The 22324-nt window shown below is 41.5% G+C and overlaps 1 protein-coding gene across 1 annotated transcript in view; it reads left to right on the forward strand.

Moving 5' to 3' along the window:
• Window positions 1-22324, forward strand: part of igsf9bb (immunoglobulin superfamily, member 9Bb) — a 499264-nt gene that overhangs the window by 211959 nt on the left and 264981 nt on the right. Inside the window, exon 3 of the mRNA XM_067971024.1 lies at window positions 18775-18921. Coding sequence (XP_067827125.1) covers window positions 18775-18921 — 147 coding nt within the window. The remainder of the gene's footprint in view (window positions 1-18774; window positions 18922-22324) is intronic.

Here is a 22324-nt window from a genome sequence, read left to right on the forward strand (position 1 = left end):
TGCTGTTATCTGTCAAGGAACTGTTCTGTCCCTATGATTTAATGGCTACCGTGGACAGGTTGATTGCTTCATCCAAATCATGGTAATAGAGTAGGATCAAATAGGATTCACTTTAGAGGAGACTAGTGCAACAACCGGTGAGATCAGGATCTTGAATACTTGCATTAGCTTCCTCTCATTTAGAGTTACCACTAAATGGAATACATATAGCAGCATATCATCTAATGGCTATTGAAATGCTTTGTCAGCTGCTTTAATTGATGGGCCGAATGGCTTCCTTCTGTGCTTATTTCATTCTATGATTCTATCTATGGAAGGCTGCTCACTGAATCTGACAGGACTTTAACTCAACTCAAAACGAATTGTTTTTGCCAGTCACACAATTTATTGAGCCAGATGGAAGGCCCAAGATCTCCTCCCTAGGAATTTTGGCAGAAACAAAATTTAGAGCATAAAATACATTTCTCACTCCTGTCAGTTTTGCAGCCTTCAGCTCATGGTTAGAAAGTAATATTATGATCAATGCTAACATCATTGCTTTTGTCTACTGTGAATGCACCTTATTGTGTATGCTGAATTACCAGCAAAAGTACAGAGAAATGTGCCCCCTAATTCTCTTTGGAACTTGTTACTGCAGGTTAGTAAGCAAATCGTAAGACTTTATATAAGCTTTCTATGACACTATTGCTGTGGAAAGGACAAAGAATTTACTTCATCATTTTGAAGATATTTGATGACAAGCCTTGAGAATCAAATTTAAAGTAGGGCATCATGTGGGTAAAAAAAATTATCTACTTTCTAAAAATATTATCTACAGTTTTTTTTCAACTTGTTACTTTGGCTATTGTCAGCAGTTTATAAGAACAAAACTGTTTGCTTGTTTAATATTGAAGTATTTACAGCTTCCCTTATTGAACTCTAGTTAATACATGGCTGAATCTAAATCAACTTGTATAATAGCCCCCATTGCTCCTTATTTAATGAGGGACTACTGTAATGGAAATCTGTGCTGATATATCTTCAATAAAAATGGAAATGATTTTGTAGATTTAAAAATAACCATCAATGTCTGCTGGTTGTCAAGGAATCCTTCACACTCACCGTGTCCAACACTTCCATTTTGAGTGGAATAATCTCACTGTTGGGCTGACACTTGCATGTCTCACACAATCATAGTGTTTCGCACTTTAGAAATCAAATATGCTGAATGCCATATTAACCAGTTGTGCACGGTAATTCTCATCCATAGGAGGAAACATAGAAACATAGAAAAATTTACGTCACAGAAGGAGGTCATACAGCCCATCGTGTCTGTGCCAGTCAAAAAAGAGCTACCCAGCCTAATCCCACTTTCCAGCACTTGGTCCGTAGCCTTGTAGGTTATGGCACTTCAGGCGCATATCCAAGTACTTTTTAAATGTGACGAGGGTTTCTGCCTCTACCACCCTTTCAGGTAGTGAGTTCCAGACCCCTACCACCCTCTGGGTGAAAAAAAATTTCCACAGCTCCCCTCTAATCCTTCGATCAGTTACTTTAAATCCAAGCTCCCTGATTATTGACTTCTCTGCTAAGGGAAATAGGCCCCTCATAATTTTATATTATATATAATTTTATACACCAGGCACTTCCAATCCCTTCTATCATCACCATAAATGCAACTAATAAAATTTATAACTGAGACAAAAAAAATGTCAGCCTGATGCCATAGTCAAAATATCATATCGTCTGCCATAAGAACATAAGAATAGGAGCAAGAGTAGGCCATACGGCCCCTTGAGCCTGCTGCGCAGTGGTCCTAGAACCGACCCCTAGGGATCACCACTGTACACCTCCCTTCACTCCGAAAAACAACCGTTCACCACTACTCTCTGCTTCCTGTCCCTTAGCCAATTCTGTATCCATGCTGCTATAGTCCCCTTTATTCCATGGGCCACAATCTTGATGACAAGCCTATAATGCGGCACTTTATCAAACGCCTTTTGAAAGTCCGTATACACCACATCAACCACATTTCCCTCATCAACCCTCTCTGTTACCTCATCAAAAAACTCTATCAAGTTAGTTAAACTCTATTTGCCTTTAACAAATGCTTATAATGGGAAGATATTATTATTGAACTAACAGCATAATTATTAGCCGTCAAGAGATGTAAAACGGGCTGCCGACTTCGCTATCACCCATTTTACACTACCACACAAATTCTAGATCTACCCCAGGGAGTTTTTTGTTTAATATCCCTTCTAAAAGATGACACCTCTGACAATGCAATGCAATGCATTCCTAGATTAAGACCTGGTCAAGACCTGGAATTGGGCTTGAATCTACAACCTTCTGACACAGTGACAAGAATATGATTGATAAAGCCAAGCTGACTTAGAAGGGTCTTAACCCATAGCCTTTTAGTCTACTGGGGACAAAGTTACACTCACTAATTTGCTGGGGCACAACTGTAAATCCTTATTACAATATGGCTGCTGTAGCAATTAAATGAATATGAAAATCTGCGATACCTATTGTAGGAGTGCACAATTCAGTCAAGATTTTAATATTAATGACATTTAAAACCATATGTAATTACAACATACAGATCCTTAGTTTAGTTTACAATGACATCTTTGTCACAGCCAGTGAATCTTCTGCTTCATTATATTTAAGTGTTAATTTATGACCGCTAATAATTATGCTGATAGTTCAATAATAAGATCCTCCCATTATAAGACCACCATCAAAACAGTTGATTTGGTGGGTCAAAATGCAGTTAAAAACAAGACTTTGATGTTATTTGGATACATTTTTTTCCATTTTGTATTTTTACTGACCTTTTACACTCTCAATAGTGATTGGAAAAAAATATACCCAATGAAAACTATTCTGTTTTATTACTAAACTCAAATGGGAACCAGTATGCTCCCTGATAGGAATAGAGGGAAAATTCAAGATTGAGTTGATTTATTCATCTTTTAGAGGATGGTTAGAGTGGAGTTGTCCAAATTATAATCTAGGAGGAGGTTGCATGTTGACCCTCTTGATCGCAAATGGTATGTAGCATGGAGAAACTCAAGGAGACTTGAGAAAGATACATAATGAATTGACTCTCGCCTTTCCCCTCTTGCACAACAGATCTAAAGTACAATGAAGGAGATTTAGAACTTTTTCAATCTGACTGGATTTCAGTCTCAATCTCAGAGGTACGAGGAAAATATTCTACTGCAACACAGCCTTCCTCACCAGTACATTTGAAGTTACCTTTTATTCTCTGTAAATGTTGTTGCTTCTTTGCCTTAATTTTGAGGGGAGTGTACCATTTTTCAACTTTTGCCATTTAATATCAGCATTGCGTATTTCCAGATCAGTTACATCAGGCCAGCTGCAGAGAAAGCTCCTGGCACTCAGATAAGCTTTCCCAACCTGAACTATGTCTTTTTTTGTCTGTCACACCAATCATCTTTATAGCTTTTCTAAGTTACATACCCAGTGAATTGTACCGAATTGGGTATGGTTTTGTGGTGTGGGACTACATCAACAAGGAACTGGGTTGAGACTGCCCAAATTTATGTCACTTGGACCCTGTATAGACAGTGAGGAGACTCATCAGTCTGGACTAGCTTCAATATTAGGCCTAGTGGTGAAGGGACAGCATTCTGACCCACTGCTCTGCCTAGTCCCTCAGTGCACTTATTACACTGTTGCCAGCAGCACAGGGTTTATATTGTTGACATCTGCTTTCTGCATTATTAAGCTGCAAAGAAGTGACAGACCACCACAATCATTGAAAATAGATGTAATAAAATTCGGATTCATTTATGAACTTACACAACAGGTTTTTGTATAATTGTACAAGAATGTAGTTGAAAGCATTTTTGAGATTGAAAGCCTTAGTGCTACAGAGAGGGAAGAGCTGACAGTGCTTCTCTATGATGTTTTGAATGACAATAATAAAAAGGTGCTTTGAACTTTTTTGAGTATCCTAGAGTCTACTTAAGAACAGGAGAGATGTAATTCAGTGATTTAACATTTTGACTTGCATGCCACAAACAGGCACTGCCTCTTGAAACATAAATGGCTTTCCATTCAGACTTACAATTTAATGACATAATCTGTCACTAACAACAAACAATAATTGCCATTTTGAAAATAGATTAGGCAACAGTAATAGGTTATAAGAACTCTACCACATTCCTTTATAACTGATTCTCATAGAAACCCAACTATAACAGGGAATGCAAGATACTAATTTTGAATAATGTTTAGTTACAGGGAGTAGTGCCAAGGCCAATGATTAAAGCCAAGTGTTGCCATCATGAATCTATTTAATCTGCAGAAGATGGAGGATAACATTTTTAAACTGTCAAATAGAAAACATAACTGTTCTTTGAAATAGAAAGCAAAACTGTTTCTTGTAGTAATTGGTTGGGATAGTAGGAGACAGAGAGTAAGGATAAAGGGAATGTACTCTGGTGAAATGTGACAAATGGTATACCCCAGGGAACTGTACTGGGGCCTCAGTTTTTCAGCAGACGTCCAGCACTTTAACTGGATCGTCCGAATTGTAGAAGGGGGGACATGGGATAACCTTCTTTTCTTGTAATACCGGCGAGTACTGAACCACCGTGCCATTGATATATATATATATATATATATATACAGATGACTTGAATGAAGGAATAGAGAGTTGTATATCCAAGTTTGCAGATGATACTATATTAGGAGGCAAAGTAAGTTGTGTAGGTGGCAGCAAGAAATTGTAAAGAGACTTAGACGACTACGTAAGTGTGTAAAACTGTGGCATTTAGAGTTCAATGTGGGGAAGTATAAGGTCATCCACATTGGATCCAAAGAAGACGAATCAGAATATTTTCTTGATGCTGAGAGACTAGGAGCAAAGGTATTTGGGTGTCCGGGTACACAAATCATTAAAAGCTAGCGCACAGGTACAAAAAGTAATCAAAAAGGCTAATGGAATGTCGGCCTTTATCTCAAGGGAGCTGGAATACAAAGGGGAAGAAGCTTTGCTTCAGTTGTACAGAGCTTTTGTCAGTCCCGATCTGGAGTACTTGTCAGTTTTGGGCATTGCACCTCAGGAAGGATATTTTGGCCTTGGAAGGTGTACAGCACAAATTTACCAGAATGATACCAGGGCTTAAAGGATTAAATTGTAAGGAGAGGTTATGTTGAAGAGTGAGGGGTGAGTGAAATCAGGAAGCATTTTTTCACACAAAGGGTAGTGGAAATATGAAACTCTCTTCCCCCAAAAGGCCGTACATGCTGGGCCAATCAAAATTTTCAAGGCTGAGATTCATAAAAACATTTTTAGGTAAAGGTATCAAGGACTCAAAGGCGGGTAAATGGATTTGAGGTACAGATCAGCCGTGATCTGACTGAATGGCAGAACAGGCTTGAGCGTTGAATGGCTTACTCCTGTACCTGTGTTCCTATTACTGTTACTGGGAAATCTGTGTAAAGAGCCTAGACCCTTTGTGTAGAGCACTACTAAAGCTGAAAAGTGTAGGAGAGAAGATGGGGTGAATCGCCAAGTAGTGTTAGGTGACTCCAATGCTAGGTTTTAAAATCCTGTAGATTGCAGGAGGAGGGAAAACTGAGGGATTAAGAAGTTCTGTGGCTTTAAATTCTTGGGAAAGAATGAGTTGGAGTAATAATTATATTACCGTCAGATTTATTGTGGCATAAGCATAATCAGGATGTCATAAAATATTTGATTCATATCAATTTTGTGTTCTTTAATAATTGGCTTTTGTTCATTGGAGAAGTTAAGTATGTCTGTTAAGGCATTTTTTGATCAGTTACAAGAGATGTTACTATCTTATGATCCATGTGTTACAACTCTCATAAGAACATGAGGGCCATAGACATGAATTATATTCTGAGAGAAACTTACAGACAACTTATTAACCTGTGCCACTCTTATAATTAGAAAGATGTTTAACTATCATCTGGTTGAGATTTTTCATTACATTTGGCAATAATTTCCTTTTCCCGTCCTTGCATAGTTCACCCATATTTCAATTTAATACATGCTGCAATGTTTGATGAGAATTGCATACTGCTTGTAAAAATAAATAAATAGACCTGGATCATTTCTTTTCATAATATATTTACAATAATAAAATGTCAGGAGTGTGTGTTTTTCAGAGATGAATGTTACTACAATGGCATCACCGGAATTGGCCACTTTTCACAAAATATTTGAAATGTGGCTCTTATTTTACTGTTGCCTTTTTCTTTTTAATTGACATTTTCCCACTTATTTTTCCACACAGCTGATGTATCTTTCAATCAGCAACATTGTGGGTCTGAAGAATAGACCTTTACGCTCACTTCTTTTCCTAATGACCAACCTTGATGACTATCAGTTTATTAATTTTATATCTCTTATCTGTAATAGTTAACCGTGGACTACATAACTGACCACACCCACTCTTTACTGCCCAGTTCGCTTCAGGTAACAAATCTCTTCCATACTGTCAACTTTAGGTATATTTCCATAATTTCTTAAAAACCCATAGCTTTGGAAACATGCTATAAGCAATTTCAAAATCCTTCTTTATTACCCTAACTGACTGCTTAAACCATAACCCCACCACCTGTCCCTTCAACACATGCATAAGAATTCCATGTCCTATCATCGCTACCCATTTTTTATATTGGTTCCCAGAGTCACATTTATTGCCCATCCCTAGTCATCCTGAGAAGGTGGCTGAGTTACCTCTCCTTGTATCGCTGCAGTCCTCGTGTGGTTGCCGCTCCCACAATAGTGCTTTGTAAGGAATTCTAGGATTTTGACCCAGCAATGATGATGCGGTGAGGGTGGGGTAGGGATTAGACAGGGACGTTTCAGGTGCTGGTATTCTCATGACATTGCTGCTGTTGTCCCTCTCGGTGATAAAGGGCGCAGGTCTATAAAAATAAGGTTGGCGAGTTGCTTCAGTGCCAAGAAAGCAGGGTAGATAAAGGGGAACCCGTGGATGTAGTATATTTGGATTTTCAAAAGGCATTCGATAAGGTGCCACATACAAGGTTGTTACACAAGGTAAGGCTCATGGGGTTGGGGATAATATATTAGCATGGATAGAGGATTGGCTAAAGGACAGAAAACAGAGAGTAGGGATAAACGGGTCATTCTCAAGTTGGCAGGCTGTAACTCGTGGGGTGCCGCAAGAATCAGTGCTTGGGCCTCAGCTATTTACAATCTATATTAATGACTTAGATGAAGGGACCGAGAGTAATGTATCCAAGTTTGCTGATGTTACAAAGCTAGGTGGGAAAGTAGGCTTTGAGGACACAAAGAATCTGCAAAGGGATATAAACAGATTAAGTGAGTGGGCAAAAAGGTGGCAGATGGAGTATAATGTGGGGAAATGTGAAGTTATTCACTTTGGTAGGAAGAATAGAAAAAGAGAATATTGTTTAAATGGTGAAAAACTATTAAATGTTGGTGTTCAGAGAGACTTGGGTGTCCTCGTACAAGAAACACAAAAAGTTAGTATGTAGGTGCAGCAGGCAATTAGGAAAGCAAATGGCATGTTGGCCTTTATTGCAAGGGGGTTGGAGTACAAGAGTAAGAAAGACTTACTACAGTTGTACAGGGCTTTGGTGAGACCCCACCTGGAGTACTGCGTACAGTTTTGGTCTCCTTATCTAAGGAAGGATATAATTGCCTTGGAGGCGATGCAACAAAGGTTCACTAGATTAATTCCTGGGATGAGAGGGTTGTTCTATGAGGAGAGGTTGAGTAGAATGGGCCTATACTCTCTGGAGTTCAGAAGGATGAGAGGTGATCTCATTGAAAAATATAAGATTATGAGGGGGCTTGACAGGGTAGTTGCTGAGAGATTGTGTCCCCTGTCTAGAGGGCATAGAACTAGGGGGCATAGTCGCAGGATAAGGGGTCGGCCATTCAAGACTGAGATGAGGAGGAATTTCTTCACGCAGAAGGTTGTGAATCTTTGGAATTCTCTACCCCAGAGGGCTGAATCGTTGAAGATATTCAAGGCTGAGATCGATTGATTTTTGGACTCTAGGGGAATCAAGGGATATGGGGATCTGGCAGGAAAGTGGAGTTGAGGTCGAAGATCAGCCATGATCTGATTGAATGGCGGAACAGGCTCGAAAGGCCGCATGGCCTACTCCTGCTCCTACTTCTTATGTTCTTATGTTCGAAGATACTGTCAACAACAACTACTTGCATTTATGTAGCACCTTTAAGGTACTTCACAGGAGCATTATCAAACAAATTTGACATTGAGCCACATAAGGAGGTATTAGGACAGGTGATCAAAAGCTTGGTCAAAGAGGTAGGTCTTAAAGGAGGGGAGAGAAAGAGGTGGAGAGGCAGAGAGATTTAGGGAGGGAATTTCAGAGCTTAGGGCCTAGGCAGCAGGAGGCACGGCCGCCAATTTTGCAGCGATTAAAATCAGGGATGTGCAAGAGGCCAGAATTGGAGGAGATCTCGGAGGGTTGTAGAGCTGGAGGCGATTACAGGGATAGGGAAGGGCGAGGCCATGGATGGATTTGAAAACAAGGATGAGAATTTTAAAATCGAGGCGTTGCCAGACTGGAAGCTAATGTAGGTCAGCGAGCACAGGGGTGATGGGTGAACGGGCCTTGGTGTGAGTTAGGATATGGGCAGCAGAGTATTGGATGAGCTCAAGTTTATGGAGGGTGGAAGATGGGACGCCAGCCAGGTGAGCATTGGAATAGTCGAGTCTGGAGGTAGCAAAGGCATGGATGAGGGTTTCAGCAGCAGATGAGATGAGACGGGGCAGAGACGGGAGATGTTACGGAGGTGGAAGTAGAGGGTCTTGGTGGTGGAACAGATATGAGATCAGAAGTTCATCTCAGTGTCAAATAGGACGGCAAAGTTGCAAATGGTCCGATTCAGCCTCAGACCGTGGCCAGGAGAGGGATGGAGTCGATGGCTAGGGAACTAACTTTGTGGCGGGGACTGAAGACAATGACTTTGGTCTTCCCAATATTTAGTTGGAGGAAATTTCTGCTCATCCAGTACTGGATGTTGGACAAGCAGTGTGACAAATCAGAGGCAGTGGAGGGGTCAAGAGAGGTGATAGTGTGGTAGAGCTGGGTGTTCGTCAGCGTACATGTGGAAACTGAAAGTGTTTTCAGATGATGTCGCCAAGGGGCAGCATGTGGATAAGAAATAGGAGGGGGCCGAGAATAGATCCTTGGGGGATTCCAGAGGTAATTGTGCGAGAGTGGGAAGAGAAGCCATTTCAGGTGATTGTCTGGCTACAACTGGATAGATGGGAATGGAACCAGATGAGCGCAGTCCCACCCAGCTGGACAATGGAGGAGAAGCGTTGGAGGAGGATGGTGTGGTCAACCGTTTCAAAGGCTGCAGACAGGTCAAAAAGGATGAGGAGGGAGAGTTTACCACGGTCACAATCACATAGGATGTCATTTGTGACTTTGATAAGGGCCGTTTCAGTGCTGTGGCAGGAGTGAAAACCTGATTGGAGGGGTTCAAACATGGAGTCACGAGAAAGATGGGCAGAGAGTTGGAAGGCAACAACTTTGGAGAGGAAATGGAGGTTGGAGATGGGGGGAGATGGTTTCTAAGGACAGAGGTGTCAAGGGTGGATTTTTTGAGGAGCGGGGTGAAGACGGCAGATTTGAAGGGGAGGGGGATAGTACCTGAGGAAAGGGAACCGTTAAAATATCAGCTAACATGGGGGCCAGGAAAGGAAGTTGGCTGGTCAGCAGTTTTGTGAGAATAGGGTCGAGGGAGCAGGAGGTGGGTCTCATGGACAAGGTGAGCTTGGAGAGGGCATGAGGGGACATAGAGAAACTAGAGAACGATGTGAGTTCAGGACTAGCGGGGGGAACCTTCAGGGAAGTTTGGCTTGGTGGGTTTGGACAATGGAGGGAAGCAACAGAGGCAGCTGAACGGAAGGTCTCAATCTTAGTGACAAAGAAGTCTGTGAGTTCCTTGCACTTGTTGGAGGTGAGGGTGGAGGGAGCAGGGGAGAGGGGTTTAAGAAGACAGTCTGTAGTGGAGAAGAGAAGCCGAGTGTTTTCAAGATATTAAGGGGAACTGATAGGGTAGATAGAGAGAAACTATTTCCGCTGGTTGGGGAGTCTAGGACTTGGGGACAAAGCCTAAAAATTAGAGCCAGGACTTTAAGGAGTGGAGTTAGGAAACACTTCTACACGCAAGTTCGGAACTCTCTTCCGCAAACGGCAGTTGATGCTAGCTCAGTTGTTAATTTTAAATCTGAGATTGACAGATTTTTGTTAACCAAAGGTATTAAGAGATATGGAGCTAAGGCGGGTATATGGAGTTAAGTCACAGTTCAGCCATTATCTCATTGAATGGCAGAACAGGCTCGAAGGGCTAAATGGCCTACTCATGTTCCTATGTTATCTTTGCATTCCAGAATGATCCTGGAATAGCGAGCAGTTTTGGAAGAGGAGAGCAGGACCTGATAGTGCTTTATGTGATCCAGCCAGATAAATGGCTCAACTAGTTAACTGCCATAATCTGTTCAAGTCTGCATTCCCTGGACTTAAGGACTTGAGATGAGAACTGTGCCGGGGGAATGACCAGGGTGAGAGAGAGTAATGGATTTAATGGGGACAAGGACATCAAAGGTGGAGGTGAGGGTATGATTGAGCAGATCAGTAGCTGCAGAAATGTTGTGGTGAACAGAAGGCCGAAGGCTAGACAGTTGGGAATTTGAAATTGCCATTGTAAGTGACTTGGGGGAGAGTTTTTTCCAGTGGAAAACACAGAAGGAAGTGGGGTTGGGAGGGAGGAGGGGGATGTCAGTGGAGAGGGATGCAAGGAAGTGATCAGAGATGGTCTTATCTGTTATTGTCACGATGGGAATAGAGAGGCCACATGAGATGGCAAGGACGAGGGTGGCTGCGAATATGAGTAGGGGAGTTTATATGGAGGGAGGATAAGAGAGCCATGAAATCAGAGGAGAGCGAACATGATGAGTTGAGATAGAGGTTGAAACCTCCGAGGATGAGAAGTCGCTCAGTCCAGAGGCTGAGGGAGGAAAGCAGTGAAGATATCTCAGTGAGAAACTTGGCGTGGTATTTGGGTGGGCAATAGAGAACGAGGGTTTTAAAGGGAAGGCGAGGAACAATGTGAGATGCTCAAAGGAGGAGAAAGTGCCAAAGGAGTAAGGGGACAGACTGAGATGTGATTTGGTGATAGGAGCCACATCGCCACCATGACAATCTGGACAGGGCAAGTGATGGTAGGTATATCTAGCGGAGAGGCTTCATTAAGGGGGAAGGTGTCATCACCCGTCAGCCAAGTTTCTGTCAAGGCCATGATGTCGATTCAATCATCCACAATAAGCTCATGGATGGCAAGGGCCTTGTCCACAAGTGAACAGACATTCTGGAGAGAGATGCAGAGAGGGCCGGTGATAGCTGATCTGCTGGCAGAGTCCACAGGGTCAGCGCTGGGAGGGTGAGTGGGAGGAGAAGGTGATTGGCAACTTTAGCCCCTAGTGAGTCCGCTGGGCAGCAAGGTCGGTGAGAGAGTAGAATGGGGCAGTTGGGGTTGTTGCTTGAAAGGAGGCAGTGACTAGTGCCTCGATAGGCCCTTCGAAGGATGCCAAGAGAGGTACAGAGGGAAGCTGTAGGCTTATCTAAGAGGGAGTCAAGCCTAGGAAGGTGACAGAGGAGTAGGACGGTCGAGGAATGGTGAAGGTTTGGGGTAGGGATTTGGGGTGACACAGTACCCGAGAGGGGAGAAATGAAAGGAGGCATGATGACAGGAGAGAGGGGCCTAGGAGAGGTAAAGAGAAAAGAAAGGAAAAAAGGGACTCCTGGGCCTCATGGTTACAAGATGATCAAACTGTGCTGTGTTGAACTCCCCTTTTTCTTTTCAGTACTAGTTGAGGCCACTTCATCGTTGACTATTTCTTATTCTGCAGTTGAAGTTTAATTTAAAATTGAATTTATAGGCATTCATGCCTAATGCACTGGGGAAATCCCGTAAGTAGCAATGAATATTATTAGTTCTAAGGCATTATTTTTTTTTCTTCCAGAGACAGAAATAGACAAAGTTGGCAGGCACAAGTATAAAATTTTGGCACAGAGTGTAGTTTGTCAAAGTGAAATGCATGATGCAGTTGCCAGGTAAAATTAGCATAGCTGAAAGAGCTATCTGAGGTCTGCCTTTGACATTGCTGGCACGGATAACTGGCACTGATAGCACAGCGAGTGCAGTGGCACAGTACAGTTGGTGCATTTGTCATTATTTTCAATAACCATGTATTTGGCACAGTTGAGAAAAATGGTTGATAATTGGCAGCTCTTTGCATTGGCAGGGTTGAAGTGGTGCACACTAAGGAGCAAGGAAATGTACTTAAGGACAGCTAGAAGATGGACTTCCACCTCAAATCAGCTCCTTACAAAACCTGGTGCTGTAATTACAGACAGTACTAATTACACTTATTACTTGTCCTGCAGGTACCACTATGCTTTGTTGCTGAAGAAAATGATTGCCACAGAAATATAATGTTCACTTGGTGGATGTTCTAATGTTCTAGTATGGTGCATTTTGCTGGAGTTCAGCCCAGACAGATGGAATCAAAGTTCCTCTTTGAAAGCTGTAATGATTATTAGGGAAATGGGTTTTGCATGCTCAACACAGTTTTTAATAAATGACCCTCCATAGAACAACATTCCAGCAATAATTGGCAGTGTCAAAGCTGGTATGGAAAATACAAATATCACTTTGGTGCAACATGGATTAGGTTTACAGCACATTCTTGGGCCAGTGGCAGAAAGAACTTTACTCTGCACCTAACCTCATTGTACTTGACCAGGGATCACTTCATGCTGACGCTAGGTGCAAGAAACAGTTGGGTAGTGGGGGCGGGGACGGTTTATTCACTGTCCCTAATTATCTCCCACTGGTTGATCTGTGTTTTTTTACCAATAAAATGGCCTATGTCTCCTTTCATCTTATTGAAATTAGCTCATTTCCAGTTCAACACATTTTTCTGTGACTCAATGTCATGTTCTGTGACTCTTTACCTATTTTCAATGTGAACTTAGTTTAATGTAAGGAGTCGTACAACACCAGGTTATAGTCCAACAGCTTTATTTGAAATCACAAGCTTTGGGAGCTTTCCTCCTTCGTCAGCTGGTATGTCAGCTCCTCCTGACGAAGGAGCAAAGCTCCGAAAGCTTGTGATTTCAAATAAAGCTGTCGGACTATAACCTGGTGTTGTGCGACTCCTTACATTTGTGCACCCCAGTCCATCCGACCGGCATCTCCACATCACAACTTAGTTTAAGTTATGGTTACTACTTCCTAAGTGTTATCCTACCTTCATATCACTTAAATGTTCTAATTTGTTACCTAGAACAAGGTCTAGCATTGTATCCTTCCTTGTTGGACATGCAACATACCAATTAAAGAAATTGTTCTGGGTGTATCCTCAAAACTCTTCCCACTGCAAACGTCTATCATTGTCCTTCTTTCATACCACTTAGTGGTTTATAATGTACTTCTGGGTGTGATAACAGATTCCTTATTATTTCTTAACTTAGCCCAGACAGACTTTGTCTGAACAGCACCATCAATACCCTATCCTCTCCCTAACCTTTCTTCTATCTGCTCTAAGGTACAGCTTTCCATATCCCTCTCCTTGAGCTTACTATTTCAGACCACCAACTGCTTTTTCTAAACCAAATTCACTCCCTTGCCTCTTCTCATGAAAAAACCCACTCTGTCAGCCTCCCACTGAGTCAGCCTCCCACAGCTTTGTTTACAGATTAGAAACAGGAAATGCTGGAAATACACAACAAATCTGTCAGCATCTAAAAAGAGAAAGGGTAGCTTACATTTTGGGTGCAGGCCTTTTGACAGGATTCTCCCCAAAACATTAAAGCCCCAATTTTAACCTCAGCTATCTAGTAGGAATGATTGTGGGGGGGGTCAGATGCTCACTTTACACCCCGTTCCCGCCGGGCGGGTTAGGTTAAAATAGGAAGCTTAACTTGTCTTTTCTCTTTGCAGGTGTTGATGGAACTGCCCACAGTTGAATTCACCAATGTAAATGCGAACAATACCACATGATTTTAAATAGTGTGATTGCACACGGGATGTTGGAGCTTATGTTGGCCTCAACATGAAAGAAATATTAAGAAGGAAACAATAAGAAAGTAGCAGTGTTGTGTGCTTATTGTGAAAATGGCAGCTCTTAAAAGAACTGATGCTGTGATTAAGTAGCTGCCTGCTGTTTGCCAATCATCATCTTGCATTGCGGTGGCACAATGCTTTTTGGATTTTGAGCAAATAAGTTGGAGGTCATGAGTATAGAACTCCAATAAATTATAAAGCTAGTTGATGAAATCAACTGAATAAATGAAAAGAGTCCCTTTGTCTCCTCACTCAATTCAGCCTGACACTCGTCTCCCCCTCTAACCCAGTTCAAGCTGCTACTCTGTCACTCCTCCATCAAACTAGCACTTCTCTCCCATTCAAGCTGATACTCTTCTTGCCCCTCCCCCCTCCTGTTGTAGCTTGCACTCTTTCTTTTCCCCTCCAATTCCTTGCGTTTAAGTATCCTACAAACTGAACTGTGCTGCTGTACATTCATATGTGGGAACGCATGCCCAATAATTATGGTTTTGATCATTGGAAATCATGTGAGATACCCACAACATTCTCCTGACTCATTTAAATGGCAGAAAATACCACGCTGTCAGAACAATGTGTACAGACTAAAATTAATAATTGGATTTATTTACATAATAGATTGAAGGAATGGGACACGACAAGACATTGATATTTAAGATCAATAAAAATAGGTTGATTTTGCAAGGGGTTAAATATCCTTTTTAGATCAATTTAACCACCGTTTAATGAGCATTATGCCAGGACAATGCAAAAGGATGATTGGCACACAACGGGCAGGCAGTTTTGGATGACATATTCTTTCGTAGACCTTCACACTACAATGTTGTATAGATACTGGGAATTTCCAGTAACTCCCAAAGTTCCACAAGAGTTCAGATCCTTAACTAAAGCCTGTGAGAGGATTTGCCAGACATAAAAAGTCGAAACGCTTCTGAAGTCAGTCCTGACATCAATTATCCTTGATTAATGACATAATGGTCGTTGATAATGCACATCATGCTGATAAGCAACCATTCACACCTATTTGAAATCTCACGTATATGCTATTTAGCACTTGGAATAAAACACTGGTATCCTGACTAATTTCCAGAACAATCTTGTGGACATCTCATCTCCAGCCTCCATTCTGAAATTTGGGTAAGGGAAGACACCTTCCATTTTAACTTGAGCTATTTAAAGATACGGTACAAAATAAAGATGGCAGTTTCCGTACTTGTCACAGGACAAAAATTTTGTTTTCATCACAACAAGGTTACTGAATTTTTTTTCTAATGATTGTCCATACCCAATATTTTTCTCCCTGACGATGCTGTTGGCATCACACATTTTGTGAACTTTCTCCCAGCCATCTTCAATTCTATTTGGTGATCAACCAGTAGAAGGTGGGATTCCTGTAGAGGAAGGTGATCTGTATCCATCTTGCCTCTGAGCAGGGCTCCATTTGACATCTCAGCCAAGAACTGCTGAAACTCACCAAAGCAGACAGGACAATTTGTGTGAAATCTTTTGATCCAAACTCCTCTTGTTGATAATTTTATTGAAAAAGTTGTGATGAATAAAAAACATAATCAGTAGTGTAAAAAACATAGAAAACTCCCCTGCATCCTGAGCCAATCAGAAGTTTTGCATCTTTGGGAGTGCCTTCAGGTGGTTTCCAATCACGACCAAACACGTGAGCATGTGCTGTAGACACTGTGATGAGTTTCACCGCATCATTCTGTTTATAATTTCATATTTACTCATCAAAAAGTTACGACTAATTTACGACTAATAATCAACGTAGAATAACCAAGGCTAGTTTAGAGGCAAAAGCTTTTCTTTTTAAAAGAAAATGAAGACTATGCCCCTATTTAAATTGTTCCGAGGCACTTATTTATTATCTCCCCATTTAGGTCCAGGGCATGATGAACTAAAGAATTGATTATTGGAGAAGGGCTGCAGGGAGTTGCTGCTGTTGCATGTTTTAGGGAGACGTGTGTATGAATATTTAGAGGTGTTCTCTTAAGCATCAATTGAAGACCAACCAGTTAAATCCAGAATGGACAAATAAGTCAGTCTACAACATGGAGTTTTTAAGCTAACAGTTAGCCACTGAATATGAAGTTTAAAACTGTAACTAGTTCTTATTCTTTTATCATTTGATGCTGGATTGCTAAGAATCCGAAAACAACATAGTAACACATTTTTATGGATTGCAGTTGGACCAATGCATGAGCTTTTGGATTGTTTTAAAGCATGTGGAAGTGTGTTTGTGTCACTGTACCCAATAGAATAACACTTTCGTGCTCTGTCACAGCTGAAATTAACATCCAGCCTACCTGTCTTCGTGTGACAAATGGATGCATGATTTGCATTTCTTTTTCCTTTGTGCAATTCCTTTTGATGGAAGCTTGCAACAGACATGTGACAAGAAATTGGAACTTTTTTTGCCCTGACATAATGTTTACTTAGGGCCAGATTTTCAGCAATTTAGTACTTTAATGAAATTATTTATGGAAATAAGTTCTGGTGATCCAGTTTCCCTTTCATTCAATTAGGATTCATTCATGTGTCCAGTACACTTATCTGCTTCTTAATGTCTTGTAGAATGAACTGATTTGCTAGACACTAGTATCTATGATGATGAGGTCCCTGGGGGAGGCCAAGTAGAATTGTCCACTTGCAACTTTTGGCTGAAGTTCCTTGCAAATACTTTAGCTTTATCTCTTGCTGGGCTCTGCCGTAGTTGAGAATGGGGTTTCTTTCATGGAGCCTCCTCCTCCCTTTAGTTGTCTGATTGTCCCACCCCTTCTCATTTGGTTGTGGTAGAGCTGCAGAGCTTTTCTCTGATTCATTGGTTGTGGGACCACTTAGTTCTGTCTATAACCTTCTGCTTTTGGTCTAGCATTCAGGTAGCCCTGTGTCATAGCTTCACTAGGTTGGTGCCACTTCTCACTGGGAGCATTGGAGCATGGAATCAGCCGTTATACCTTTGAGTTCACTCAGTACTGCCTTATTATTTAAAATTTTTTTTATTTGTTCATGGGATTTGGGCGTCACTGGCAAGGCTAGCATTGCCCATCCTTAATTGCCCTTGAGAAGTTGGTGATGAGCTGCCGCCTTGAACCGCTGCAGTCCATATAGTGAAGGTCCTCTCACAGTGCTGTTAGGTAGGGAGTTCCAGGATTTTGACCCAGCGACGATGAAGGAACGATGATATATTTCCAAGTCGGGATGGTGTGTGACTTGGAGGGGAACATGCAGGTGGTGTTGTTCCCATGTGCCTGTTGCCCTTGTCCCTCTAGGTAGTAGAGGTCGCGGGTTTGGGAGGTGCTGTCGAAGAAGCCTTGGCGAGTTGCTGCAGTGCATCCTGTAGATGGTACACATTGCAGCCACTGTGCGCCGGTGGTGAAGGGAGTGAATGTTTAGGATGGTAGATCGGGTGCCAATCAAGCGGGCTGCTTTGTCCTGGATGGTGTCGAGCTTCTTGTTGGAGCTGCACTCATCCAGGCAAGTGGAGAGTATTCCATCACACTCCTGACTTGTGCCTTGTAGATGGTGGAAATGCTTTGGGGAGTCAGGAGGTGAGTCAATCGCCACAGAATACCCAGCCTGTGACCTGCTCTTGTAGCCACAGTATTTATGTGGCTGGTCCAGTTAAGTTTCTGGTCAATGGTGACCCCCAGGATGTTGATGGTGGGGGATTTGGTGATGTTAATGCCGTTGAATGTCAAGGGGAGGTGGTTAGACTCTCTCTTGTTGGAGATGGCTTTTGCCTGGCACTTGTCTGGCGCGAATGTCCTGGGGCTGAGATGATTGGCCTCTAACAACCACTACCATCTTCCTTTGTGCTAGGTATACTGTTTTAACTTGACATGGTCAGCTTCATTAATTTTTGGTCAGTTTTTCTCACACATGTTTAATTTGTTTGTGATGTCATTACTACAGACTTATGGAGAAATGAATGGCAGTCAATTGTTAGCTATATCCTCATAAGTATTATGTGGATAACCAACCTTCCTCTGTATATTGGTGACAAGAGATCTGCATCTTCAGTTCCAACACTGCCTACAGTTGGGTTTTAGAGCTGTGAGTAGCAAAGTGTGTTTGAGGATTATTTATTGACCTCCAAGAATCTGGGATCAATTTCAGATCAGGGTGAGGGAGGGGTGTTGAAGTTTGTCTCGTTCCTGTTGATGGCTGTTAAAGGACATATCAGAATAAGATTTCACCACTTCGATATTGTTCAGTGGACACAAATCCATGACTAAATTCAGTAGTCAAGTTTAACACTGCTCAGAGCTGAGCCTGCGTTCATATCGAACAAGGAAAATAAATAGAAAAAGGAGCGTGGGATACTGAATTGTCATGTTGGTGCAATGTGGGATGCCCTTTTGAGTTTGGGGTCGAGACAATTATCAGTGTTACATAGTAGGAGTTTTGCACTAGATCTCTGCACTGCTGTACTTGACATCGGAGAGCTTAATAATGCCACTGAGGTTAGTTTCATAATATGATAGTCCGGGAAATGAAATTGACACCATGTGACTGCTACACTCATTCAGAACTAATTTGTATCAACTGCTGTGGCCTGGGATTCCTGAACTTTTAACATTAATGTGAATTTTCTCGTTTTGTTTTTGTAGGTCGTGCCAGTCTGTATGACAAGGCTTCTTTGCGAATTGACCAGCTCCGTTCAGAGGACCAGGGATGGTATGAATGCAAAGTGCTTATGTTGGACCATCAATACGACACATTTCATAATGGCAGCTGGGTTTATGTCACAGTAAATGGTGAGTAAGACTATCTAGTGCATAACAGAACACGCTACAAATGACTTAAGTCATGTTAGTGAACTTCATAATAGCCCCATATCTGATTAATTACTTTAAGTCATATCTATCAATGATGAATTCAACTAGTAGAAGTCACATTTGATGTCAATATAGTGTAACTTAATTTACAGTTGGTGCATTTAACCATTGATGCAGTGTAAACTGCAGATAGGTTGGGTGACAGGAATCAATTATTGTCTAACATATAACAGTACATTTTTAAAATTAACCTATTCTGTGTATCAAGGCAATTGCAGTGCATATAGTATAAAAGGTAATGCTGCAAATTAATGCAGATTTTCTGGCCCAGAATTTTAAAGTTATCAGCTGCAGGTTATTTATCAAGAAACCTGCAGTAATAACATAACCTCTGAGTGTGAATGAAATCACAGATGAAGTCTATGAAGCACCAATAAACCAAAAACTCCTCCATTTCCAATACCTTTCTTTCTCCTATCGCACTCTTATTGCATAAAATATATTTAGTGCACTCAGTACTTCCCATAGTATGTGCCTGATATCAGGAATTCAGCAGAGTGGGGTTCAGATCTGTGTTCCACCACTCTGTGGTGTTGCATGTTGGTGCTCTGTTGTATTGCAACATCATGTTGCTCAACAGCAATTTTAGCCAATCTGGTTTTTGATCCAGGTTGAAAACAGCAACAGTACATTTAAAAAAGACATTGTCCAGGACTAATCTGCTTCGTTGTGTTTCCAAACAGACTACAATATACCACATGGCACCACCTTTTGAATGAGGATGAAAGTGCTCTACTTGCTGAGGAGCATTCTAAATACTGATGATGCTGAATATATTTTGAGATGTTTGTACCTTAGAAAAGGACCAAATTGGCATCTTTGCTTTCCAAGCCCAATAATGCAAAATCACATTTCAGTGTACTGAATAACAGCTTTAATGTTACCTCTCCCTTGGCATTAGTACAAATTCTGGGTGCTAAGGATGATGATTAATATATCTGACTACTAGCAATGCCCAAAAGCACTGAGACAGGACATCAAAGAAAAATAGATATTAAAACACTGAAGATTTATAGGTGTGGGTGCTTGGTGCACCTATTCTGTTTTTAATGCTCTTTCAGATGCATTGAAAACACTAATATGGAGTGTAGTCTTGCCACAAACAGAAGTCCTTAAGCATACTTCCCCCTGCCCTCAAGTAACAGTTTTTTTTTTCTTATGCCAATAAGACAGACTTCTGTTGTATTCACTAGTGGGTGGCAGTGCCATAGGTAGATGAAGATCTGGAGAAAGGTCCCTTGAATCGGTCACCAGCGCAATGAAATCTCTTCCCTGTCTTTAATATCTATTTTTCTCTAATGTCCTGTCTCAGTATAAATGAGTACTCTTGTGCTCTGTCAATAACCAGACATTTTAACCTCTTCCCTGAGTCCTTGTGGCATCTCACAGTCACTGGTGTTGGAAGAAAGGGGTAAATTGTGAGGTTGTCTGACCCTCATTTTTTGCACTACAACTGCCGACTTTACCTGTGCATTGAAGGAGTAAAGGCCGTTCATCTCAGTAAATCAAGATTGCTGTATGTTTCTGGGGTTTAAAAGGCATTGTCATATCAGATCTTTACAAAATGAATTGATCTGACAATTCCTGGTCAACAAGCTGGGCAGCCTGAGCTATTGCTGCCATTAAGCCAGTCTCTAGAAATGCCATGCAAGTATCCCCAATCTTTCTCCCCCTACCCTTTCCTCAAGGAATTACCCCAGTTTTGTTCAATTTGCCCCAATTCTCCCCCTCCCCCACCATAACAATTTCAAAATGACAGAATAAAACAACCTCATTATTCTCTCTATAAATAATCGCTTTAAAGAAGAAAGAAAGGCTTGCATTTATATAACATCTCCTATGACCTCACAAAGTGCTTTATGGCCAATGAAGTACTTTTTGAAGTGTAGTCACTGTTGTAATGTAGGAAATGCAGCAGCTAATTTGCGCACAGCAAGGTCCCACAGACAGCAATGAGATAAATGACCAGATAATCTGTTTAATGATGTTGGTTGAGGGATAAATATTGGTCAGGAGAGAACTGCCCTGCTCTTCTTTGAATAGTGCCACGGGATGTTTTACGTCCACCTAAGAGGGCAGACAGGGCCTCGGTTTAATGTCTCATCCGAAAGACAGAATCTCCGACAGTGCAGCACTCCGTCAAAACTGCACTGAAGTGTCAGCCTAGATTTTGTGCTCAGTGTCTGGAGTGGGACTTGAACCCACAACCTTCTGTCTCAGAGAGTTACCACCGAGCTACACTTTATCAGTAACAACTCAAATAACTTCAAACAATGAATTGTTATTGGAATGCAATAACTGGATGGAGATGGGCAAACATCTGACATCTTAGATAAACGTCTGCTATTCTCTCCATTCACTGCAGGTACCTGCTGCTGTCTATGTAAGCACTGGTTGATAGTTGAATGTTCTTGGTGTAAGCATTTGCCAAGTTGTTTCACAGTTTACTGTTTTGACTATGCTGTATAATTGACAAATTGATACCAGAATCTATCTTCCTCATTGAAATTCAGAATATCCAAACAGCAAGAATGTTTCCATTGTTTCAGATGAACCTATCAGAGGGAAATATTGGTTGGTGTTGAAAATGCTAATCAGGTTATAAAATCTCATTTTAGAAGCAGCAAGTAGTGATGCTTCATGTAAAATTTAAATGGGAATTTTTGAGCTGTACGTTACTTGTAGAGAGCCTTCTTTCATTATATCATTTAGGAGCTTGACCTGAGGAGGGCTGATTTTTAATGACATTTTCCTTCACAGAGCAGCCTTCCAGATCAATGAGTAGAAAGCCTTTTCTTGTAAGTAGCAATTTCTCCAGCTGAGTACAGGAGGGGAAAAAAATCACCATGTCACAAGCAGCAATTCAGAACGGCGTTTGCTAGGCATTATATTGTGTGATATTGTAGCAGAGAGCACTGTACATTGTACTTGAGGTATACTGTGCTTTCATAAAGAACAGCTATACCATCCATTGAATGAATGCCTGGGCATGAAATTGCCCCCAAAAATGTGTCCATTGAACAGATGAGATGCTTCCTCAATAATCCTGTAAAACAGATAAAGGGGAAGGAATGCAGCTTCTTTCCTGAGCATGTGAAATCTGAGCACATTGATACACATTTCTGCAAAGTGGAAAGCTTCACTCTGATGATGAAAGGGTGCATTATTTTGCATGTGGGCAGACTGTAAGGTTATCTACGTGCTAGCTAATATTTCTGACTGGGCTGGTTGACATAGGTGTCCTCCATGCCCCACGAGGAAAGCTTAGGCCTTCCCATCCCTGGGTTCCCCCTTCCTTCCCGTAAGGCTCTCCTGAACCCTT

Source organism: Heptranchias perlo, chromosome 33 (assembly GCF_035084215.1).
Source record: "Heptranchias perlo isolate sHepPer1 chromosome 33, sHepPer1.hap1, whole genome shotgun sequence".
NCBI lineage: Eukaryota > Metazoa > Chordata > Chondrichthyes > Hexanchiformes > Hexanchidae > Heptranchias > Heptranchias perlo.